Source organism: Plectropomus leopardus, chromosome 3, assembly GCF_026936395.1.
Source record: "Plectropomus leopardus strain MGB_pleo_1.0 chromosome 3, ASM2693639v1, whole genome shotgun sequence".
NCBI classification, from domain to species: Eukaryota; Metazoa; Chordata; class Actinopteri; order Perciformes; family Serranidae; genus Plectropomus; species Plectropomus leopardus.
This window is the reverse complement of record NC_142178.1, coordinates 30,582,053-30,608,349: the sequence shown is the minus strand read 5'-3', so window position 1 is coordinate 30,608,349 and position 26,297 is coordinate 30,582,053. Positions and strand designations below refer to the sequence as shown.

Genomic DNA, 26,297 nt, shown 5'->3' with positions numbered 1-26,297 from the left:
AGGAAAGCTCTCCGTTTTCTATCCTTTCTTTGTAGCTAACAAGTGACAGATGGCTGTTTGTGGCACCAGCCTCCATCCCTGAGCAGTTTAAATGTCAGTGTGGGTGACAGAGGAGTCGGAAGAAACACCGGAGGGTGAAGTTGAGGTTTTGTTCCTGAGTGGGGCCTTGAAAAGGAAACAATAAAAGCCTGAATTGTCTGGAAAAGTTATGGCTGAGTCACCATTATTGAATAATAATGAAATGTCGAGACTAAATGTCCTTTTTTGGTAATACTAAGTCTCTGTTGGTCTCTGTTCTGTTGATGTCAGTATGTGTCCAAATTTCAGTAATAAGTGTTTAAGAGTAAGAGTAACTTAAATTTTATTATAACCCAATAAAAGTAATGGACAAAAATACTAAATACAGATACACACCCTGACAATAATAAATAGAGAGCAGTATTTTAAAATCAAAGCAACTAAATATTTGTTATGCATCACACTGACTTTGTGTGTGATTCAATACACTGATTGTATAATTCAAGTTGGCACTCACACCACTGAGACCCTGCGGCAAGAATTCCCCTTTGAAAATAACTGTATCCAACACAGTTGATCGAGCATCAACTGGCCCAGTAAAGCTAATAAGATGACATCATGTCATGCAGACTGATTTTTGAAGGAGAGGGAAGCAGACTTAACGATGATGTTAACACTGTCTGTACTTGTATAGAGAAAATACAGTTGTAAATGTTTGTTAAAAAAAACAAAATGGTTTAATTGGCTTTTTTGTGCCGTCATTGACCACTGACTCATCACTCCTCTTACCAGCTGGTATTTGCAGGGGGTCTTCCTCAAAACCGCTTGGCAAAAAAACAACAATCCTTCTGTTGCAGGCCACATTTTGGCCTTTGTTGTGGCTAAAAACTGACATTGATAAAAAAGTTTAGTCTAATTTGGAACCGGAGCATCCGCAGATTAATTCAATACCTGATGTTTTATGGAGAATGTAAAAAGAGATCGAAGGTTAAAACAGCTGTTGGGGCTCATGAACAAAGAGAGAAGGTGAATTAAATCCCAGCAGTCACCGTTTAGCACATGCTACAGCTTAGTGAAGAAAACACTGAGAGCCTTCAACTTCAGTGTGCATGTGAGCGAACAACAGCAACTGTGGAGACTTTAAAGTAAAGATTGGATTTTTTTTACTGGAGTTATATGGGTTACTTTGTCAGAGAATTAGCCTTCATGCAGTTTGGAAAAGCAGGAGGAGTAAAGACACAGAGGCTAAAAAAATGTACTGCTGTGGAGGGGGGCAACAGCAAAATGTATTTTAGCCACCTAAAAAACAACAGCTAAATGAAAATTAACATCAGTTTAAGTGTATGCTGTATTACAAGTGTTTTTAATGCTTTACTTTTCCAACAGTCCTAATCTATAGCTATGGCTCATTAAACACTGGAGCTGCTTGTTTACTGCTGCCTTGATTAGTTAGTTAGTTTTAGTTATTGTGTGACTTTGGTGAATCCGAATTAACCCTTTTAATCGCCAAATTCACACAATTACACAAACTAACTGACTCAAGCAGTAGTGGACCAGCAGCTCCTGGGTTCAGCGATGTTAAATCACTGTTTTTCTTTCCAATGGAGTCCAGCTCAGAAAAGAGTGATATATCTTGACATCAGAAGGGGCTGTGTGAAGGTATAAACATAGGAAATATAAATACAAATATGATACAAACTGATATTGATTTTTTTAAGGTGGCCAAAATATGTTTTGCGGATGCTCCTGTCCTCAGCTTCAGTTGTGATACTTTCGTCTGCTTCTCCAACTGGGGGTGTGCCCACTCCTTTATGTATGGATAAGAAAGAGATTCAAACTATCCCTTTAATAAGGCTACATGTATGCAATACAGCTTAATTTTCATTGCAAAGACACACACAAGAAAACATTTTTGAAAACCACGTTTCATGTTGCTCAAGATTTCCTATGCCTCCAATTGAAAGGTCTCTGTAAACCAAAAACCACATGACTTTGACCTACAGCCAAACACAAATTATGAATCTCAAAAATTCTTCACATTTCTCAACTTTTAGTAGTGCAGACAGGGAGTCATTAACGGCATAATAATCTGATTAACGTTTGATCTTTAAAGTGAAGATAAGCTAACATGGGGGGGATTTTTAAGCTTTCGAAGCATGCAAAGGCTTAGGGGACAATACACATGTGTACCAGCCGACACACACACACACACACACACACACACACACACACACATACAAACAAGCAAACATTTCTAATAAGATTGACATAATTTTCTCAAGTGTTAACACCCTAGAAACCCTATAGAGCTTTCTTATATGAAGCACCTGGTCATCAATAAAGTTACGTCTCAAAACATTTTGCATGTTTTCAACTCCGAGACACCAGAAGACAGTGATGCGTGTCTACAAATAGAAGTGAAACTATTGTGAAGCGGACAACGCCAGCAGAAGATAATATAATCTCTCAGCCGCCGGTCTATCTGGAAACAGGACTAAAATAGACTTTCTGACACAGGAAGTGTGAAGAAGGAGTGTGTGTGTGTGTGTCGAGCTGTCATGATAAACAGTCTCCCTCACTGGCTGCTCTCAGACATCATCGCGGTTCTTCTCAAGTGGATTTAGATATGATCCTGAGGTCTGCACTGAAGCTGCCACACATTTATAAAATGATCTCTACAGTGCGAAATACACAATAGAAATTGTTCCCCTGAACATTTTAATGTGACAACTTAACAACAGCTATTAAATCTAAGGATTATTGTGCTGTGTAAAAGCTGAGTCTCCACTTTACACTTGACAGCAGCTGAACCAAATCCAAATCAGTGTTAACAATGATAAAAATGTCCTGCAGATCAACACACACATGTAAAGTTATGAAAACATGGACACCATTTCATGTTTGCCCCCATGTCCCCAATCTTTTAGCACCCAGAGAAGGCCCACCTAAAAAACCCAATACTAGTTTGTTCTATTAAGAATATTTTTCACTGCTTTTCCACCAAGGCAGGCAGAGATATGCAATCACTCAGCTAGTTGCTGTAGACCTGTTTTATTTATACAGCCTATGCTATATCACAATCAGAACTGTTTATGTGCAATAACTTCAGCCACCACGTCACATGCATATAATCAAATGGCGCTGAGCAAACTCTGCCTTCACTGATTCGTTTTAAGCCAACTAAAAAAATTCAATATCAGTTTCAGTATATGCTATATTTAGAATATTTTCACCGCTTTACCATGACGTAAATACAGCCCTTACTGACAGGGATTTGAAGCCGTTATATCAAAAACACCAGACAACAGTCATTTTACTCCACTGAACGGCGGAGTTGCTGGTCTGCCCCTGCCTCTATAAGCTGTTGTGGATGGTCAAGAGGAGAAAATATTTAAATATTGTGTACACTTAAACTGGTACTGATTTGTTTTTTGGTGGCTAAAATATGTTTTGCTGCAGCCCCAACCACAGCAGTACATTGCTTAGCTTCCGTACCAGTTTTGTGGGACTGCACTTTATTTTTCAGAGTGTGGTGGCTAGGGTGTGACTTTTTTATTTAAAATAAATACAAAATACTACCTTTTAAAGTGTATGCCCCTCACCTAAGTCAAAATCAAAAACAGAAGTCCCTCCTCAATGCTTTTTTTTCCTAACCCGTTTTGCACCACCTCTTCCCACCTCACTAATAACAAACAGTCCCTATCACTAACAACTAAGAGAGGCTGGTGCGATGACTAGGAGCGTGCGCAAAATGCTTAAGCCCGTTCAGGTCTGACTGAGGTGTTTACATGACTGAGGAGCTTAGCTTCCAGTTGAATGATCTGAGTTTTAGTCACACTTTGAGACATTCAATTCAGTCCGATTTAAGTCAGACAAAGATGTTTACATTTATTCTAAAAATTCACTTTTAGTCCGACTGATACAATAACTTTTTCCAACATCATGTAAACGTACTAAATTATTCGGTCTATAGACCGGTTCTGATGACCCTTACAGACTCACTTGAGTAAACTAAAACTAAATAAAGAAGACTATTTTTATTAGAAAATGTTGTTTTTAGTTGTTATGTGGCCTGTGTGCATTTCTGGGTACAGAGTCTGGAAAAACATGTTGCTTTTAAAGCATTTAATACAGATAGCAAAAGTCTTTGTCATGGGACAGTGCAGATCTGATCCCTTTAAGTGTCCTGATTCAACTTGATTGACAGGAAACAGTTACAGCTGTGTGGAGTTATAATTCAAAGTGCTGCGCAAGGTTTAGGGTTGGGTTAAAGAAGGAAATAGTATCAAAGAGTAAAGTGTTGCTCTGTAAATTTGTTCTTGTGGATAATTGCTCCATCATTCACAACAAGTTACTGTATTAATCCAGTGACAAGTCTGGGCAGAGGAGCACCCTTGGCTACCTCATCATTCACACAAAAAAATGCCAATAATAACATTCTCACAGTTACACTCTTACATACACATGAACATGTACAGTTCGTCTGAGTGCACAATCACACGCTTAGACGAGGAGTGGCTGGATTAGACTTGCAGAGATTTGGCACGTGATATTTTAAGCTCTACTGCCAACTGAGGCAAATGCAGTGTAGTAAGAGAGGCTGCAACAATTTTCACATGCAAGAAAACTCAACAAGATGAACCAAATGTATTGCTACTGCTCAAAGTCCGGATTTCAAATGTGTTAGCTGTAAAACAAAAAGTTAACAAAAGCACTGACATCCAGACGACAAAAACTAGGTGCTGGACAAGAGATAATACAAGAGAGGAAAAAACTAAATCCGCACACTAGACTATGCTCCCATTAATATTTGATTCAATTACCACCAAGGTGACATTTCCAGCTACATACACACCAAAAAAGCAAAACAACACATCAATTGGGGAATCCTGCTGTTAGCAAATCAACTCAAAGAGTACACAGAGGGAAGTACGACTGAGCAGGAGAGACTGAACTTCTATATGCAACAATTGCATTTTCAAACCTGAACTAGCCAAGAATTTTATGTGTATATACAACAGTACAATGTGGCCAAAACCAGCAAAAAATTGAGTGTGTCATTTTAGTTTACATCTCTATAAAGGTGCAGATTTCAGGGGGAATGCAGGAGACACGTCCCCCTCTATTTTTATGTGCATTTGTCCCCAAACAATAAAAACATAAAAATAGCAATGGACTTTTATTTTGACGATATTTAAGACATTAACATCATAAACTGATGCAGAAAAAGCCCAAATGTTATATAAAATTCACCTGAATACAGGATTCTAAGTGTCTGATGTGCAAATTATTCTAGCGGAGGCCCCGCAAACTCCCCATTTCATACAATGTTGAAAAGAAACCTACATCCTTGCATCTTTACAAAACAGTGTCATGTGAGCTACAGAAGTTAAAATTCCTGTATATGGCATTAAGAGCAACAATATAGCAGAAAAAACACTATTTGCTATGTCAAGAAATAATGGTGTCCCAAGCAAAAGATGAAGTCGCACTCCTTCTGTGTGTGCTGTTACCAGAGCTTCTCTGTTTTTTGCTTTGGTAGACAGTGTGGCTGCACACGCATGTTAGTGCATCTGTATCCCACAGGCTAGCTCATCGCCACCACTCTGCACTGCACTCTGATACCAATTAGTGCTGATACTGAGACGCAAACATTGCGATAAGCTTTAGCACCCACCTCAGCCATGTCTGTGTATGCCGACAACTCATATGCACTGAATTATGCTTAGAGCCCCTTTAAAGGTGTACTATGCAGAAATTGTCAGTTGCTGTTTGTAAAGGTTAGCCTATCACTGGTGAAAGTGAAAATCAACCCCAGATTCACTAATTTATGATTTTTGCAATTTCTTCTGTGCTGTGTCAGTGATTTTCGTGGCTTCTTCTTGGATGCGTGCTGCATCTGGCAGATGATCGCCACTTTTTCTTTGAAGACCTGACCTCACCTGCATGCTGTGCCCAGAATGTCCAAAATGCATCAAAAAAAGATTTAAAAAATAGAAAATGCTGAAAAATACAGACAGGCAGCAGAGTCTCTGCAGATAAATACGCAGCCACGCACTTCTAGTGGGTCATAAGCAATGATAGAGAGGGATTACCTTTGTTTAGGAAAATCCTGCATAGTATACCTTAATAAAAATCTATCGAGCTATGGACTTATATGATAAGATTATAAAAAAATACTTCACACAGCTTTGTTGGAGTATTTCACCCTGAACCTACAGTAGTTCTTAATGTCGTTTTTTAAAGTTTCTTATAATCACCAACACCAAACTCCCTGCAGCCTATCCTGTGAAGACCTGCATTACCTAATAAGTAATTCAAGTCATGTACCAGGCTCCTCTGGACTGAAACAGATCACGTCAAGACATTAAGAAATAGTAGGCCTATGACTTTGCTTTTATTTTGCTCAACAGCAAACAAGGAGTCACAATGTCAATGTTATTGCCATGTTCATCACTGTTTTGTTCCATAGGATAGAAATGATTATTTGACACAAATAAACAGGGCTTTGAGTATTCATCAAGGCTGACTGTGATAAAGCTTTGGAGGTGCACGCTCATATTGCACGCACAGAAAGCCTCCCAACACCAAGGAGAGGCACTGAGTCTTTATTTAATCCTGGGCCGCCCTGCAGGATGATGCAGAGGACAACCTGTTATGTAACACTCAGAATGCTGCTGCAGCAAAAATGTCCATTACACACTTTGCTGCATGGACAGTCACAATGGACAAACACAATGCCATAAACTGTGGCACTGGCATAACTGCACAATGCCATTCATAAATGCAACTGCACGTGGCTATGGACGTGTGCTTGGCCCAAACAAACACACGCAAACATATACAGAGCACTGCCTGTGATGTAGTTTCACTAAACCATCCACAGTACTGCAAAGAAACAACACATGCACCTGTGCACACACAGGCCCAAACAGACATGCACAGCCAAAGGATACAAATTAAGTAATTTCCTTGAATGGTTTAGCCTTAAGAAGGTATGTTTGCAGAGGGAATGCTATTTGCTGCCTGAAAAATATGGGCATAAAGTGCAGTCACTTGACAGTTTAATGCCTTTTTAGCAACAACAGGCTACTAAACTAGGCTATGTGATAGCACATAACTAATTTAAGCTACTCTACAAATTTAGAGCTCAGTCTTTGATTCATGTCGAAGCCATAAAGCAGTCCTTGTGTCTTTAAAATATCATTTTTCACAATTAGTTTTCCCATGAAGTTACCAAACTACTGCCATGGTGCCACTGAGGGCACTATCAAGCAACATAAATACATCTAAAAGTTAGTAAAATTGTGGTTGTTTTTGGATTACATGTACGCCGAATTTCCCTTGGGAGTCTGTCGACTTTCAAAAAAAGTGTAAAGTCAGTTTTAACGAGACACCTAGCTTTCTCTGTCAACGAGCGAACATTACACGGTAACATTTTTAACTGAGTTTGGCATATTTCGGGCTAGTTGCCGTCTCGTTGAAAAAAAAAATAACAGGACAAATTGGGTTTCAAACGATGTAAAGTGACTCGAGCACAACATTTTGAGTGATAATATGAGTCTAAACAAACACTTACCGTTGTAGTCTGTGTGGGAGCAGCTTGCTATCCGCAGCTTTCACCTGGAAACAGCACGACCTGAGCACGCGCCACAACATGGACGTATTTACATCAGATTCCTGCCGCAGATTCAACAGATTCCATCAAATATGGGACTGGTCTTTATTTTTAGGACGTAGGTGAGATGTTTGACTAATGTCTTTTTAGATTATCAGTTATTGCTGCAGTCTTCGAGTCTGATCAGTTGAGTCACGAAAGAGGAGTCCCTCCAACACACACACACGCACGCGCGCGCGCGCGCGCGCACACACACACACACACACACACACACCTGTGGTTAAACATCAGTCCAGCCTACTCACATGCTCAGGGACTATTTATTTTATTTTTTTTTTTTTTTTGGTTTTAATTTTTTAAATAAATATATATGTATACTTTTTTAAAACATATATAGCCGACCGAATATGCCATTCAAGCTCACGTTTCATGCTGAGTGACCTAAAAACTTATATCTTCAGGTATAATCAATATAAGGCTACCATATTATTTATTCCATTGTGTTTGTGTTAAGAAATCAGTCGCTCAGATGCCAGTATTGAGAATTAGCAAGTAGAAATAATTGCCAGCCGAACTATTAAAAAATAGAAATGTAAAAATAGAAATACAGTAATAGTAAACAATAAGCACAATATGTACAAATTCAAATAACCTATTAAATATATATATGCTGAGTATGTAAGTGTGTAGAAAAATAAATGTAAGAGATATACAAATAGACAATTAACACTTGTATGTGGACATTTAAATTATAATATTTTCTTTACTTTTACTTTACTTTGTTTAACTGTTGATTTTGTTCATTTTTGGCTAAATTTCTACAAAATGCTAAAATTTTCTGCAGATATCTTTTACAGCACCGATCACCTCAACTGTGGACATTCTCATTTCTAACACTGTCATCTGGTGGCCAAACGTAGACTGACAATTGGAGTTTATGGGCACATTAGTTCAGGCTCAACTCAGCTTGAATTGTGGGTCAAAGGGTCATTTAATTACTTGGAGCAAAGTGACTGAGGTGTGATACTGTAACAGTAAAACTGCAGACACACCCTCTCTCTATATTACAGTTTCAAATCAATGTGGTGTAAAAGTATCACGTAACAATGTGAAAATGTTGTAATGAAACAGTGTGGCAGAGTTACTTAATTATGTAACAGTCGTGCAGTTGCAGTGTAACATAGAGTGTGAGTTACAGATAAGGAAGTAAACCATTTTCAAAATGTCAGATAACTAAAAACACACATTGTACAATTTAAACACGTTAAAAGAAGATAAAATGGAATGAATGAATTAAAATAAACATTTTAGGGAATATTAATAAAAAATATTACAGAATTTCATTTAATCTTGCTGTAGAAAGTTTCATTGAAACAAAATACAATAACTGCAGTGGCACAGAGTGTAGGGACTGTATGTGATCCCCATGTTTATGTTTAAAAATCTACATGGTTTATATGGTTATTTTGTGTCTTAAATCTGAAAATGAAAAGAAATTATAAAAAAATAATAGGCCTAGTGATAATAACATGCCCCAGATCTAATAATCTGTCATTCCCTTCAAACTTGGGCTTAATAAATTTACTTAGTTACAGTCCACCACTGTTAACATAAATATCTAACTATTTTTGCATGATTAGATTTTAGTATGTTTCTTTATTTTTTTTAATTTAATTTTTATTTTGGTCTGTATATCTGCAGCTAAATGCTCTTGTAAAAAAAAAAGGACCAAAATAGAGCTTGCTCATCAAAAAAAAAAAAAAAAGTCCTGGGTGGAGGGGGCATCCAAGGTAACGCTCAATGTCCTCAATTTCTAGAAACGCCCCTGGTGCTTTTCTAAAAGATAAACATGACACTATGATGCAAATATAAATAAAATTGATTTATATTCATGTTTTTCTTTTACAAAGGTTATGAAGCCGAAATGTCATTGCCTTACAAGAATGATCCAGGAATATTATTTTTTGTGCCTCCGAAAACAAAAATACTTTGTTTTATTTTGTAAGGATTAACCGGATGCGCTGCACGTTCTGGTCGTCACGGTGACAGTGTTGTAGTCACGCAGTAACGCAGCTGCTATTATCAGCGTCACCGTCAGTCGGAGGCAGACCGGAGAGCTCGGGTACCGTTAACAACGGGCAGCGGCGGTACAGGATCCCTTTACCTCCGGTTTAACAGAACAAAACCGGGATACAGGGACGCGGAGACCATGGGAAATAATCCAGAGCAGTGCGGGTACAGCAGCCACGGAGAATACAGCTCATTTATTGGCGTAAATCAGGGAATATAACCGTTGACGACCCAAAACCGTTGAACACATCGGGCCACTGCTTCTCCATCTCCACCATTTTGGTTGTCAGTGATGGAGCACATCCGGACGCCCAAGGTAACAACATTTCAGCTCCAGTAGCTCCCGCTGTCTTTTGTTTTCTCTCTCTTTCTCTGCTTTTCGTTTAATTTTCGATTTTTTTTTTTAAATTAATGACACGCGAGTTCCTTCTTCCCCCTCAGTCTCCATGTCTCCATCTCTTGTTTCTCTGATCAATATCTGGGAGGCATCTTAAAACTGACGTCTGTCTCATCATGGGACAGCCTGCAGGGAGACGTCCTTTCATCATAATGCCAGTAGTATCTACATTTTGTGGGCTCCCAACAGTGTAGCCCATTTTATTTTCTGCTCAATAAATACCTCCTTTATTTATTCACAGGAAACCTCTAATCTCAATGAAGCCAACAGCGTGTGTCCGATAATGGACTCACCCACTGACGTAGCTCTAAACAAACCTGGCGCATGTGGCTGTTGTGATGCTATGATTTTTTTTTTTAACTTAATATATTATATTTTGGACAGCCATGACGTAACATTGTGCTGGTAACCACCATTTTCTTCCTTTTTTACCATCCTGGCAAAAACACACAGGCCTTATATGGACCTCATCCTCCCTATATCACTATTGTGTAAAGGTTGTTAATAAAGGATATAGATTAGTTGATAGTGCAGGCAAAGTATGCAGATTTTTTAATTCTACATTATAATAATGCATTACAATAACAAATCCCCGTAACCACTTCTTATGTGCCAACACTTAACTGAATGACCTTGATATTTCAGAGCTCAGTGAACGTGCCAGAGGCTACAAAAACATCTGTGTTGTGTTTATGCACGTGTCTTTTTTTCCTATGATTCATCATGTGTGATCCTAGGGTTGCAGAGATATAGTAGTTAGAAGCAGTAGTAGTTAGATCTTCATATAAAATATAAGCAAGAAAATAAAGAACAACATCAGGATGCCCATCGGACATATTCAGTAAACAAACATAAGTATTTCATGTTTGAAAAGGAATAGGAGGAGGTGAATACTTATCAAACGCTACCCCCTTTTTTCACATGTATATATATATATTTATACTCTATACACACACACACACACACACACACACACACACACCTACTTTAAGGGTCATTCTGACTGATAATGATAATGATAATGATAATAATTATGTAATATTTTCTGAGACCATTATCGTATCGTTGAAATCTCATACTTCTGCAACCCTATTTGATTCTTCAACCACGTGTGTACCTCTGGCAGTTGGAAAATGTGCGTCTCCTGGACCGGTCGTCAGGACAGAGAAAGGCCAGCATTGGGACTCTCTACCTTTCTGCCACACACACCATCTTTGTAGAGAACAACCCTGAGACACGCAAGGAGACATGGGTAAGCTGGCAGCAGCATGAGCAGCACCTTTAACATTTGATCACATGGATCAAATGTTAGTAAAGCTGGATACGTATAATTAACAGTAATAATTGCTTGAAGAAAGGCATCATCAAGCTGTCTTCAAATGTGCAAGTTACTGACATTCCTAATTCAGTTTCAGGTCATTTCTCTGTTACTTATAGATATACAATTATCTTTGACATAAGATCACTCTAAAAAAATCAGCTTAAAGGCACTTCTTAAATCCTATGCATAAAGAGAAGCTGTTATGCAATAGAAGAAATGAAATAATCACAGTGACACGGACGAGGCTCAGCACTAACGTTTGGTCTAGCAGCTGCATTATGTCATTTTACACTTCTTCCTCTTCTGTATTATTAGTAGAGGTGTCATTATGACAGAGCACTAAGCTGCCCATGGTTGAGCTTGAGTGTGATTTAAATTAAGCTCCATCTGGCATATTCACAATTTGCTAATAAAAAGCTTTTTTTAAGAGCTGGTGTAACGGCATCACTGTTAATGATGACAGATTGTGTGCTAAGATGTCGAGACACAGGAAGAAAAGCTGCCACCCTTCCTCATTTCAGATCTCCTGCTGAATGACACTGCCCTGTCCCCGTGGACCTGACTAGATAAAACAGGCATCCAGGGGTGTCACATTTCACCCGACAGGCACCAATAGTGTCGACTAGATTAGCAGGAACAAAGAAGACAGCTTCCAATTAGCTTGTGCAAAAACACAACTGCTAAAGAAACTGTCTTCTTCATCTTCACCACTGGGCATTTACATCCTGTGAGAAAAGCCCAGGAGCTTCCCCAAAAACTGATGCTGACATTCTTTCCTGAATATTTGAGCTCACAAGACTGATTACACAATAATGTGACTTGTGATGATGACTGTTTTTTTTTTTTTAAATTTGCTCTTTTTAATAGTGCTGACGGACTTCACTAGCTTGTGTGTTTTCCATTTAAGATCTTATGGTGGCAGTTTTAACATCCCCAGTTTTCTAGGCCACTTAGTCTGCAAGGTGTCTCAGTTTTGTTTTTTTTCTTTCATCAATATTTTATTGAACTTTTTTCCACTTAAAATTTCACCTATGGCCATCATATCAAAAGTCTCATATACACACATATATAACAAAAAACTCATTAAATAAAATAATAATGTACTTAACCCCAATCACTTATTGTAATAAACTCTTTTGACATGCGTACTAAACGCCCTTAAAGCCCTGTACCAGTTGCAAATAACTTTTACCTTTATTCTATCACAGAAATTATATGTTACAAATACAATATAACCTTAGCATAGTCCACGACTATACAGTATTCAAAATATACAGAAGATTTTGTGTAAAGTTAATATAAGAAACTATTTAGCGTCACACACATTTTGCTGAAGTGGCTCTTACAGACTTTATTAGTGATTCACAAAAGGACCTGATAGAGATTTGTTTTGTTTGTGTGACCTCTTTATGTTAACTGAAAAATGTCCATAGTTGATAATAACAGGACAGGTGTGTGTGTGTGTGTGTTGTCAGGTGTTGCACAGTATGGTGAACAGCGTGGAGAGGCCACCCACCATCCCCGCAGGAAGTCAGCTGACCCTGCGTTGTAAAGACTTCCGGGTTTTTCAGATCCTCATTCCACAAGAAAGAGACTGTATGGACGTCCACACCTCACTGGTCAGATTGTCACGACCAGGTGTGTGTATCTATGTATTTAAGTGGGGTTTCATGAACGGGTGTGTCACCGTGCTGCTTTTACAGTATGTTAATATTAGAGTTATATATATAGTAATGGATGAGTTGAAAGAAAAAAGTGAGAAAGGGGTAGGGATATAGAAGTTTTACTTCTGCCTACTCTTTTTCTGACACTGTACTTTGGCTTTATTTGCTTGTTTATAATATATTTTAATTTTTGGTTCAAAATAAACTAATTCATTCATTTATTCACACTGATTTAAAATTGTTCTTGTGTCTTCTCGTCTTTTAGAGAAGTACAGTGAGCTGTACTGCTTGTCCTTCAATCCCAATGTGAACAAAGTGGAGCGAGAAGAGTCCTGGAACTTCATCGACCTCATGGCCGACTACAAGAGGATGGGAGTTCCCAATAACCTGTGGGTCGCTACAGCAGCTAACAGTGAATACAGGGTCAGTTTATTTGTGACTTGTGCTTAAGTAGAAAAAAAAAGAAAATGAAAGTATTGTCAGTAAGTTGGAGAGTTTGAAATTTTTAAGAGAAAGTGGGTAACTTGGGTAAAATGTGACTGTTTGAGATGAAACATGTTTCTGATGTTACTCTATGGTTCTCTTGTTAAGTGCAGTGAGCATGCCTTGTACTCAGGGCTTTTACAAGGTCATAGATAAGATACTCCAGCTCCAGCTGCAGCACTGAGAGCTTATCAGCAGCTACCTTCACTAACATGAGGAGCATACAGCTGCCCTCTCAAAGCAAGACCACAGAGTAACTCTTTCACTCACATTTTAAGCTGGAAAGAAATGCAGAAGTCTGTCCCTGACTGAATGAGTGAGTGATGAACTTACACCATTTGTCAGTTGAGTGTTGGCACTTCTTCACCGACTCTTTCCAAATGAAAAGCTGTGATAGTTTTAACTTGTAATATTTTGCCACTGTGATATTTTCCAGGTGAATGAAAAGCAGACAAGGTCAGTAAACAGTGCAGGCATTTAGTTTGCTAAATTAGCTAGGCTTTATGCCCGTGTGCATAATATCTAGACAATAGATTTTGTATATGTAGATGGATAAAATACCCACCTCTGCTCCACGTACAGAAACAAGGCCAAAATATCCCAGATACAGGCTCTGTCATCTTGTACCTATTGCAAGCAGTGCCATTCATCGTGAGATCACCAGATATACATAGCTGTCAATCATGAAATCACACCCCCTTTTGTTTAGTTTCCCCATGTGACTATTTTATGCAGTTTCATAAACTTTGCACTTTTCCCTGTTTTAAATTCAAGAGTTTGTTCTTTTACTGGCATCCTGCCTTCTTTATATGAGATCATCTCCTTCATTAGCATCTTATCTGCTTGTTCATATGGTTATTTCTTTTACTCTTAATGATATCTGCTTATGTAAGCCTAATTCTCTTATACACATTTTACTTATTTATGAAGTTGTATTTCTGTACTTGCACATAAACAGAGTGCTGTTTAATATTTGTGCTCTAAAGTTCTTAATGTTCTTAATTTTGGTTATGTCATAAGGGGGGAGGGGCTACACTTTCTGATATTTTATTTTAATTCTGTAAATCTTTTGATCTGGAAAACACGTTGTGCTTAAGCTTGACAAATGCTTTATAATTATTATTTATTTATTTATTTGTAGCATTAAATAACTAATGGGAATCAAACTTAACAATAAAAAACCAACACTAACATGAATCAGTGTGACAAGAACTGTGTAAAAAAACAGAATGGAAAATCCCATTAAAAGACCCAAATCAGCAAAGACTTGATCCTTTATCTGCATTATCTCCGCACATACAGGGTGGACAGACTGGGTTCATCAATGTTAACGTGTGTGTGTGTTCTCTCCCAGGTGTGTGACACGTACCCATCAGAGCTATTTGTTCCAAAGTTGGCCACACCCCCCATCATCGTGGGCAGCTCACGGTTCAGGAGTCGCGGACGATTTCCTGCTCTGTCCTACTTCCACCAGGACACACTGGTCAGTCTGATGCACCATAAAACACAAAGAAAGAAAGAATCAGGCTAATTTATGTTATATGATAATGTTAGACTGAATTAATCCCACTGCAAGGAAATTCACACGTTACAGCAGCTCAAGAGTCAGAAGCAAAAGAAAAAAATGACTAAGTGATAAAAAGAAACAAGATTTTTATCTTTTATCTCATTCAATTATATTAATAATAAAATAATATAAAATCTATAAACATTATTTGCACCATCATATACATCATAATAAATATAATTATATGTTGGAAAGATTTTTTTTTCTTCTTTAACTTTTGACCTTTCTACTGATGAATGAATGATGAATACTGAATTAAGAAAATACATTTTTAAAAAAATTGAAAAATTTGATGTGATAATGATGACGCTTCATTGTCATGCAGGCAGCAGTGTGTCGGTGTAGTCAGCCATTGTCCGGCTTCAGTGGACGCTGTCAGGAAGACGAGATGATGCTGCAGGTTGTGATGAAGTCCAACCCTGGCAGTGACTACATTTATGTCGTGGACACAAGGCCCAAGGTAACGTCACACATCACATTTCCTCCCTCACACATCCAAATAATAGCTATAATATTGCCATATAAAGCACTGTGTGTGTGTGTGTGTGTGTGTGTGTGTGTGTGTGTGTGTGTGTGTGTGTGTCCAGCTGAATGCCATGGCAAATCGAGCAGCAGGTAAAGGTTACGAGAACGAGGACCACTACACCAACATCAAGCTTCAGTTCATCGGCATTGAAAACATTCACGTTATGAGGAGCAGCCAGCAGAAAATCATTGACGGTAAGAAGGAGAGAGTGTGTGTGTATGTGTGTGTGTGTGTGTGTGTGTGTGTGTGAGTGTGTTTGTGTCTAATTTAACTAAGACGTAGAGTGAAATGGAGAAAGGGAAAGAGCTGAGTGATTAGGAGGAAATAAAAGTTATCACACAGAGCTGATATCAGTAAATACACAGACTTCCTCTGATAACATCTCTGCCTATTTTCCTGTGTGCGTCTCTCTTTTCCATGCAGTGGGCGAGATGAGATCGCCGTCCATGACTGACTTCCTGTACGGTCTGGAGAACTCTGGTTGGCTCAAACATATTAAAGCCATACTGGATGCAGGAGTCTTCATAGCCAGGGTGAGTAATGTTTTAGAGACTGATAAACCTTCAAGCTTTAGGATCTGTTACTCAATTTGGAATCCCAAACAAAACACAGCTGCTAACCCTGTCGCCGGCACGGATGCATTATGTATTTGGGTTGTCCATCCGTCCATCTGGCACTTTCTTGTACACGCGATATCTCAATAACACCTTGAGGAAATTTCTTCAGATTTGACATAAACATTCACTGCACTCAACTATGAGCTGATTAGATTTTGGTAGTCAAAGGTCAAGGTCCGTATGACCTCTTGTCTCATTCTTGTGAGCGCAGTAGCTCAAGAACACCTTGAGGGATTTTTTTCAAATTTGATGTTCACTTGGAATTAATGATGAACTTACAAGATTTTGGTGGTCAAAGGTCAGAGGTGAAGCTCACTGTGACCTTTTTTAGTCTCATGTGAACATGATATCTCGGGAACAGGGTGAGCTGGTTGGATTTTGGTCAACGGTCAAGGTCACGCTGACCTTGCATTCCTCTCAGTCTTGTGAACGCAATAACTCAAGAACAGATTAAGGGGAATTAGTTTAAATTTGAATCAAACAGTCACTTGCACTCAATGAAGAGCTGATTAGAAATTTGAAGTTCAAAGGTCAAGGTCACTCTGACTTTGCATCCGTCTCATTTTTGTGAACGAAATATCTGAAGATGGCCCGGAGGAAGTTTCCTCAAATTTTGCACATCCACTCAGATGCAAGAATGAACTAATTAAAATCTGCTGGTTGAAGGTCAGAGGTCACAGTGACTTAGAGTGTTGGTGCGTGAAACTTTAAGTGCAACCTAAGTGGTGTGCAGAGGCACACAACCACGTGGCGGTATATTTAGTTTTTAACAGATGGCTGTTTTTGGTCTGAATGTCTGGTGAGGAAACTGTTGTCTTTTAACGGCCCCCTTTTCGTCTCTCTCTGTCTTCAGGCAGTAGCTGATGAAGGTATCAGTGTGTTGGTTCACTGTTCAGACGGCTGGGACAGGACGGCCCAGGCCTGCTCTGTAGCCAGTATACTGTTGGACCCGTACTACAGAACCATTAAAGGACTCATGGTAACACACACATGCGCACACATATACACACACACACACACACACACACACACACACACACACACACACAATACTGACAATCTCTTATTCTAAGACCTTGTCCGTCTTTATCTCTGTTTTGATCCTCCTCTGTCTCCTCCCTTCCTTCCTTTCGTCTTTGTCCTGGCTTCCTTTATATCTCCACCTCTTCCTCTCCTTTCCTCTAGGTGCTGATAGAGAGAGACTGGGTTTCCTTCGGGCACAAGTTCTCCCACAGGTAAATAACTGCAAAAAAAGTCTGAATTTAAGGTTTCTATATGCAACACTCAGAGCATTGATTTAGCTTATGGACGAAGAATGAAGTCACGCTCCCTCTGTGTGTGTATTAGAAGCTTCTAACTTTGTCGTGGTAAGCTGGTCCCACTGTGTGTGCATAGAAGTGTAGAGTAACTATGGCTAAGATATATCACTATAATGAGGGCTCAGACAGGTATGAACTCTGCCCCTACACCTATCTCTTAAACTGAGGATTACAAATGATAACCTTTACATTTTTTTTATTTTTTAAAGATGACTTTTTTTGGGCTTATGTATGCCTTTAATTGATAGGACAGACTAAGTGTGAAAGGGGCAGAGAGAGAGGGGGCGACATACAGCAGAGAGCCGAGGCCGGAATCGAACCCATAACCGCTACAATGATGACACAGCCTCTGTACAGGGGGCGTCTGCTCTATTCACTGAGCTACTCTGAATTTAGTATTTGGCCTCACTATGTTTGCTTTTTTTTGGCACTGTGTCTCTTAGATAACTGAACACAACAAAATGACATGAAAATACAGACATAGGACAGAGTCTCTGCAGAAAAATACATCACCACACACTTCTAGTTAGTCTTAAGCAATGATTGAGAGGGAATCCTTCTGTATGAGTCTACACACTGTTTTTCCAGGAAAATCCTATATAATACATAAATAGTCAGACTTCCTGTCATCAGCTGCCTGCTTCTCTTCACCTTCCACTATTTATTTGTACCATATTTGCAAGAATGCCATTGTTGTATCTTAGGTTTTGTGCCGCCCAGGACTATTGTGATTGATTTAAAGAAATACAAACAACCCAGAGCGTTTTTTTTCCCCAATAGTATAGAACCATGACTGGTTCAGCCAGACCATTCTCCACCTCTTAGGCAAAGTGAGATATTTAATAAATAATTGGTACCAAAAATAAAAATTTGACTTTTTTGAAGAGCATTTTGTGTGATGGTCAGTTAAGAGTAATCTGTGCCCCTGCAGGTACGCTCACCTGGATGGAGATCCCAAAGAGGTGTCTCCCGTCATCGATCAGTTCCTGGAGTGTGTTTGGCAGCTGTCCGAGCAGTTCCCATGTGCCTTTGAGTTCAACGAGCGCTTCCTCATCGCCATACACACACACATCTACTCCTGTCAGTACGGGACCTTCCTGGGCAACTGCCAGAAGGAACGCAGGGATATGAGGTATGACTGATACATACAGTATAGATTCACACTGGATTGTCTGAAGAGATGTGTTAAAAACCTGGCTCAGGACTTGAGTCTCCACACTGATTAAAGGTGTCAAAAGGTGTCAGCCATTCTTAGGCCCTCCCTCTCCAGGTGCAACCAACCAACACTGACAGCATTTTTGGCACACCTGAAACACAACAGGAGAGATTAAAGAGGCTGTTAAACATGCTGTATCAAAGGTCTTCACTGTTTTGCTGCCTATGTCCGAAATAAGCACAGCACAGCACTTTTTTATTAGAGTGATAACATCATAAAATGACAGACATTCAAAGCTTCAATGGAAAACTTCAGTAGGAGCTTCAAATGTTAAAAATGACATTCGATAAAGCCGTACAGGACTATATAACTGATGCGTTGACTCATTTTTTTTTTGGTGTCAGAGTTGTCTTGTTCTGAATTAATTTCTGACATATGTGTCTGGATCAGCAGCTTTTAGTGAAGTCCTTTTCATTTTGTGAAGTTCTGACATCACTGTGATTTAGGCTGAGCTTATATTCACACAAACATATCGACAGTTGATTTTGACGATTCAGATTCAGTCTATGTTAGCTCCCTCATCTTTCAACCAAAGCTTGAGTTCTGTATTTTAGGTGTCATGATTTTTAGTACCTGGGAATATAATTTGTGACAGAAATCACCTAAAAATGAAGATGATTTCATACAGCTGAAAAGCTAAAGAATATAACGAAAAAAAAACAGCCCTCTTTTTTTTCCCCCTCAATGCAGTGTCACAAACTTGTTGAGTAAGTGTGTGTGTTGTGTGACTACAGACTTCACGAGCGGAGTCATTCTGTGTGGCCCCAGCTGTGGAAGGACAGAGCCGAGTACACCAACCCTCTGTACAAAGCCGAGCTGAGCCAGAGTCAGGGCGTCCTGAGACCCAACACCACGCCCTACTGCTTCAAGTGAGCTGCTGCAGCAAACACACTCACTGACGTCACAGTAACACTTTGTTCTTGGTACAGAAGTGTATGATAATGTAATTGTCATTTGACTGTAGAAATATATATATACATATATATATATATACACACACATATATATATATATATACATATATATATATATATGTGTGTGTGTATATATATGTATATAGTATATTAAAATGTTAAACATTACTTCAGAAAGCATTTAACGGTCCTAAAAGGGGTCCTTACTACAAAAAAAGTGGGGTTAAAATATAGAGAAAAACATTTTAAAAGAATTATAATACCTTTATTTTCTCCTGCTCTGTCCTCGTCTCCAGATTGTGGAAGGGTCTCTATAACCACGTGGAGAAATCGACGCCTCCTCGCCAGTCACCTGCTGACTTCCTGTCTGCTGTGAGGGAGGAGTCCCAGCAGCTGGAGGAGGAGCTGACCAATCACCAGGAGGTACCGCCAGGAGGAACCGCCCACCACCACCACCAACTGGGCTCCAGACAAGGCATACAACACACAAAGACACCCCCCAATACGACACCACCATAACTCCTGTTCAACATCCAAAGACTCAATTTAAATCTTACAATCTCTAGATTGTCCCCTTTTCCATCCTAATGTGAATTTAAAGCGAAAACAAGCAGCTTTTCAAACACCCCCCAAAACATTAATATTGATATTTAAATAAAGCATTAATAAGTAGTCTGGTTTTGTTACTTACTGATCCCATAAAAAAATGCCAACTTAATGCCAGTTATTTACCTTTTTGTGAGTTTCATGTAGGCACTATTTTCTTTCTACCGAACCACACCTGCCAACTGTATCACTGCACAGAAGGAAGCGTGCATCATCTGCTAGCTCACCTTGCACCACTGGGCCCCCAGGAACTGCACCGGGCTCTGAAGCCAATTTTTGTTGTGGCCTGCATCCGCCACATGATGCCAAGTGGCCCAGAAATACTTTTTACATTTATCTATCGATCTTTATCTATTTCTGTAAGCAAGTGGAGAAATCATTTTGAGCATCACAATTTCTGCAAAAACGACTCATTTCACTATTTAATCCATTCAGTCTGTTGTTTTCTCTTTTTTTTTTGGCCTTTAAACACCACAAGCCGAGTGTCATATGTTTCCATCATATTTGAGAGGAGGCAAACATCTCTTTCGCCCATATTTCCAACACTCTGCAACTCTAACCAAAACAATCTAGATTTATAACTAGCACTACAGGTGACGGGGATGATATGGACTTTTGATTTTTGGGGTGAAATGTCCCTTTAAAATATGTCTGGTGGGATCTTAATGTGAAATTAAATATAGGCACTCCAATGCTGCTAATCTGGCAGAATTTTTAAAAACTGAGGACTAACCACAATTGTGTAAACTGGTGGCTTCTCTTTAGAGAAATGCAAACCGTAAAGCCTGACATCTTCGGTCAAGTTCGAAAGAGAATTTGATTTTACACATCAAATAAATGTCAGATAATCCTAGTGAGAAAGAGTTGTGTCTCTGATCACTGGTGTCCAACTCAAGTTCAGCCAGCGACATTTCCCACCTCCTAACCCGCTCAACATTCATAGTGAGAGAGGGGTTAATATTAACACTGCGGAGAGATTAATTACAGAGCGCCATCATCAAAGACCATGTTTGTCTTGTTCTCTCGTCTCTGCAGAGGATAGCAGCCCTGACAGGGAAGCCAATCACGTGGGAGAAGGTCACGGTTCCGAGGAGGAGGACTAGCCAGCTGCGGCAGAAACACTGCGGGCCCGACCCGCCCACCACTTACACTGACCCAATCACCAGCCCTGCACAGGACAACGGTCACGCCCTCTCCTCCAAACCAGCCAACCAGAAGACTCAGACCAAGGACCCCGCTCTCACCCTGCCTCTGGGGCCACACGCCCAGCTCAAGAGTCACCACCCTGATGACCTCTCCACCTGCAGTGACCTGGAGTCGGGCGTGGCCGACCTCAGCAGCCGCTCGTCCAGCGGTGGGGACGACGGCAAGGACCCGGACTCGGATGAGGCTGTCTTCACTACTGCCTGAATGGATGAAAAGGGAACAATGCCACCTGTCTGGAAGATCAAAAAGGAAAGACTGCTCTCATAATCGATCTCCAAAAATATTTATTCAAACACCTGGAGGGGAGGCGGACTGTGACAAGTTAAAGATTGCTAATGACTGAAAGACAGTTGGATTTTATCTCTCGTTTCAAACTGTGTTTGTCTCGTTCCTTCTCCGTCTAAAGGGATTCGCAGTGAGTTAGAGAGAAACCTCACTGGCTGTTTTTCAGTTCACCTTGTTGACGAAGGCACTGAAAGACATTTAATTTAACTTTTTTTATTTTAAAAGGCCAGAAAGGCTGTTTTTTATATGTGGATGGACTCAGTTACTGTCATTTGTACATTGTTTAGGGAATGCACTAGTACTACTGTGAGAGGGATAAATGTAACATGAGCCTGAGACAATGGAGGACACAGGCTCGACGAGGGGACTGTAACAATCCGATGAAACGCTTTTACATTTTCAGAGAGGAGAACAAACACTCAATACATAAACAGAAGCTCTTATTATACCTATCATGTTATTTCTTCAACAAACACAGCCACTATTCAAACAAATCTAAAAATCATCTGCAATGTGATTTACATCCGGTCTTCCCTCCTTCTCAGTGTTAAATAATATTCAACATGACAGAAGTCAGATTTCTTTTTAGAGCCATTAGACATTTTAACTTTACACTCACTGGAAGAAACAGATGCTGACCTGCTGTCAGTAACATCATATCCATCACACCATTTCAGCTACACTGTAAAATAAAACTACCCTTTTTACTTGAAAAAAAAAGCTAATGTCCGTGCGCCCTAAACTTTTAAGTTGACTGAATTTCAGATGACAAATTAAGGTAATTTTTTAAGGATTCTGCCTTTCTTCTCAAATTCAGTCTGCTTAAAAAAATCAAGGCAACCTGGACACCAGCTTTTTTTAAGTTAAAACAAAAAGTATCTTCTAGGTGTGAGTCACTTAAATACTTTTTCTCTGGAAAATTATATTATTTGTTTACGTAGAGTGAGTTTAAGGGTTTTCAGATTTGGCAGATGTTCAGCCTCTCCCTAGATCGGCCCTCCGTCATCCTATTTGAAGCTTTATTGCTGAACGGAAGAACAGAAAACAAGCTGCATCAAAATGTAAAATGTTCTACTGTGTAGTCTTAACACTGGGAGGCCCTGACCTGAACTTTGATGAAACCTTGTCCTCAGTAGCACTCAAGTCTTAAATTATTTTTTTATTCATGCCATAAAAAAACATCTGCCACTAGGAGTAAGTAATTAGAAACCATAGAGTTCAAAGATAAGCTTAACTCTTGTTAAAAAAGTGATCTTGATCCAGGTTTTAAAGGGTTAAATTGAACAAATGTGAAGTTTGCTCTCCTTTCCACGATGGAGCTAAAGGAGGAGAATAATTTGAATGGAGAAACTGTTGGGCCAGTTTGAACTAATGGTCAGTGAATGAGGATCAAAGAGAACGAAATGTGAACAAAAATATGAATGTTTATTTAAAGCCATGTATTTTTTTGCTATGTTTCAGTGTACTGTCTATATCCACACTGATGTAATAATAATATTAATACTCGGACCAAGTGAATCCTTCCGACGAGAACGTGTACATCATGAGATCCAGTGAAGTCTGTCAGATAACTGATGCTTCGGCTGTCATCATATAGACTGTTTTTGACTGATGTGCGCTTTAAGAGCTTCAGACTTTATAGTTTGTGTCCTTTCAGGACATCTGTATCTTTTTACATTCCCATTTGGATGAATTACAAACAGCATTTGGGAAAATGTCGAATGAGGTTTTGTTCTTTGCGCTGGCCAGAGGAATCTCTCTGAGTGATTCCACATTTTAACAAGCATATACAGTCAAAGGGTATTGAAGAGTAGCCTGTAGGAGCACATTTTTACTGTTAAACTCACCGTGGCTCCAGATGATGATGTCTGGCTCCGTGTCCTCCTGTAACCTGGTGGACAGACTGTAAAGACAGACTGTAATTCAAACATATGCTCACTGAGTAATGCATCTTAAAGCCACAGTGAGGGCAACAGAAGAAAGAACATGTTAGCACGGGAATCGTCACCCAATTTATAACCACATATTTTAAGAACAATGGGCCTCATGCAGCAACATTCATTTAAATTTCTCTTAATTTTGCAATCAAGATGCACCAAACGTTCTTAACCATCCAGATCTGCTCTTACCAAGCTGTGTTCAATCATGAATCCCACTTGACCTTAATTTGGAGACGTGTTGGCGATTGGTTGTTCTTATTAAAGGGCAGGTGTGCAAATACGTTGTCACATGCCCAAGAAAAGACCTTTTTTTCCTCAGATATTGATAAGCACAGGTGTATTTAATAACATCAATGATTGCTGCGTTCCATTCAGGGGAGATTCTGGTGGTAATGGAACTGAGCCATCGTTAATGTTAGTTTCACCCGTGCTTTTTCTATAATGACAAGTCAAAATGCCAGCTGTTAAAAAGGTCCATTGGAGAGAATAGAAAGGCTGGAGGAAGAACAAGTTCAGCAGTGGTGGAATTTGTGTACTATTAATTAAACTTAAACAAAATGTGATTTTACAAAGTGTCAGTGTTGGTATTACAGGGAAATCAAAAACCCAGCTATGAAAAAACATTTTTGATGTTGTAAGGCTGTGAGCAGAGGGCTGGAGCATCTACGAGAAATTTGTAAAACAATTCAGAAGACGAATGCACGCAATATCATCCAAAGGTTTTTATCATCTTTATTAGGATCAGTGGACCAATAGTTTTTCTATAGCCCAGAAATGTGCTGTTTTGTGGACTATGAAAAAAATAGATATTTTCTTAAGTTGGTAAAAGTGATCTTGACCACTTGTAAAATTTCCTCTTATTAAGAGAAGAGCAAAAATAAGGAAATGACGGTGAATACCAGAAATAATTGAATTCCAACAAAATAAGAAAACAAATCTGGATATAAACAAAAAAAAGTTGTTTCCTGCATGAGGCCCAGTGTCCTAAAACAATGTCTACCCTTGAAACACAACTTAATCAAGAAAAAAGGAGTTTTTTTTTCTCTATACACTATTGGTTTCCTTTTTTTGAAGCTGTGTGGCTCATGCAGCAGTTCTTAATTAGAAGAAAAGCAAAATTTTCATTGGCCCTGGCAGATGCACCAACATGCAGGTATAAGAAGGTAAAAGAACATCATCCAGCGTGTGATGATTCGTTTATGTGACAACACTGATCTATAAGATCCCCTCTCCTTCTTAACTTGAACATTTCACTGTAGCCTGTGGCGTGTGTGTGTGTAAGTATGTGTGTGTGTTCTGTATCCATTGATGTAAATGATTTATCAATAAATGCACTGTTAAAGGGAAAGAACGCAGCATACTGGTTGTGAAAAATTACTCAACATGAAAGTATCACAATATCTGAGGGGACTAATACTGATGAACAGAGCAGATTTTTCTACTTTAATTTTACGAATGTTTTACTTTTTCTAGAGCTTGCTCTCGAACTTAAGGTAACAAGTTTCTACACTCTAAATGTGGACTCAATTAGTGATGCTGAAATCAAGGATAGTTTTTTATTTAAAAAAAAAAGGCTTGTTTCCACATGTTAGTCAGGAAATAACTTGTGTAAGCTACCCTGTTAGTGGACTATGGTGATGCTGTTACATGCACGTTTCCTCTTGTACACCATTTTCTGACGCTCCAGTCCCAAATGTTTCTTTAAAAGCCCTGAATCTTTCAGGTTTACAATGTCTGGCTATGTGTAATACATCAGCAGATGCAATTATGGTCCGATCTGTTTTCCAGATATGTTGGTATAAATTTGTATGTCAGTAAATGCCAAAGAAATGTCTGAGGATGTATGAATCATTATGACATACTTTGTCCAGCAGAGAGCATCGCTGAGTCTATTTTTAAACTATAAAACGTCTATCCTGGTCACTATCTTTTTAACAGCTAAATTTCAGGTATCTTTTGCAAATATGTTTTCATTATGCACTTGTTAAAAAAAACACCTCTGTTTCAGTATCAGGCTACAACAAAAATCCAGCATTTAACCCTTTGAAACCAGAGCATATAGACTTGCTAGCTTTTCAAAAATATGGGAATAAGGCAGTAAAAAAAATGAAGAAATGACACAGAAAATAGCAAGATATTAAAAAGTACAAGAAATGAGTTTTAAAAAAATTTTTAAAAAAAAGAAGAAACAAAGAAATGACCTGGGAAATATCATTTAAAAACTAACTAATAATTCTGTGACATAATTTTAAATATGTAGTTATAATTATATTTTAAAAAAATCCCTGGCTTGTTTCGTTTTTTTCTTTTCCCCTAGCTTTTAAAAATTTATTTTCTAAATCTACTAATTTTTTTGCAATTTGTAGGACATTTTCTTACCAAGTTGCCCATTGCGCTATTACTAATGTTTTTGAAAGAAATCACACCAATCTGCTCAGGATTCAACGGTTTATATACTTGTGAAAGGCATCTGAAAAGTGTGTAAAGTGAGTGAAAAGTGTCGCTCCAGGTTTTAAAGGGTTAATAACTA

The 26,297-nt window shown here is 38.9% G+C and overlaps 2 protein-coding genes across 3 annotated transcripts in view; one reads left to right on the top strand and one right to left on the bottom strand.

The window, feature by feature from the left end:
* Nucleotides 1-7,847, bottom strand: part of LOC121941510 (uncharacterized) — an 87,276-nt gene extending 79,429 nt beyond the window's left edge. Inside the window, exon 1 of the mRNA XM_088072864.1 lies at nt 7,598-7,847. The gene's annotated coding sequence lies outside the window, so the exon portion shown is untranslated. The remainder of the gene's footprint in view (nt 1-7,597) is intronic.
* A 1,767-nt stretch (nt 7,848-9,614) lies between these two features.
* On the top strand, nt 9,615-25,123 carry LOC121941514 (phosphatidylinositol-3-phosphate phosphatase MTMR7). 2 transcript variants are annotated; one of them, XM_042484318.2, is made up of 14 exons: nt 9,615-10,022; nt 11,230-11,355; nt 12,900-13,062; nt 13,354-13,511; nt 14,926-15,054; nt 15,464-15,598; nt 15,726-15,858; nt 16,088-16,197; nt 17,135-17,260; nt 17,467-17,516; nt 18,532-18,732; nt 19,551-19,685; nt 20,027-20,153; nt 21,372-25,123. In XM_042484318.2, the coding sequence occupies exons 1-14, from the start codon at nt 9,999-10,001 to the stop codon at nt 21,744-21,746; spliced, it is 1,992 nt and encodes a 663-aa protein (XP_042340252.1). In that variant the 5' UTR covers nt 9,615-9,998; the 3' UTR covers nt 21,747-25,123. The 2 variants fall into 2 exon arrangements, with proteins under 2 accessions (XP_042340252.1, XP_042340253.1); XM_042484319.2 differs by having other exon boundaries at nt 9,617-10,022; nt 20,027-20,205; nt 21,372-21,572.
* Nucleotides 25,124-26,297: the final 1,174 nt, after the last annotated feature.

Bases quoted from the DNA above. Each gene is read 5' to 3' on its own strand.
- LOC121941514 (XM_042484318.2), top strand. From the start codon at position 9,999: ATGGAGCACATCCGGACGCCCAAG. The intron at 13,063-13,353 runs GTGTGTGTATCT...CTCGTCTTTTAG, and splicing joins GGTCAGATTGTCACGACCAG to AGAAGTACAGTGAGCTGTAC. The intron at 18,733-19,550 runs GTATGACTGATA...GTGTGACTACAG, and splicing joins AAGGAACGCAGGGATATGAG to ACTTCACGAGCGGAGTCATT.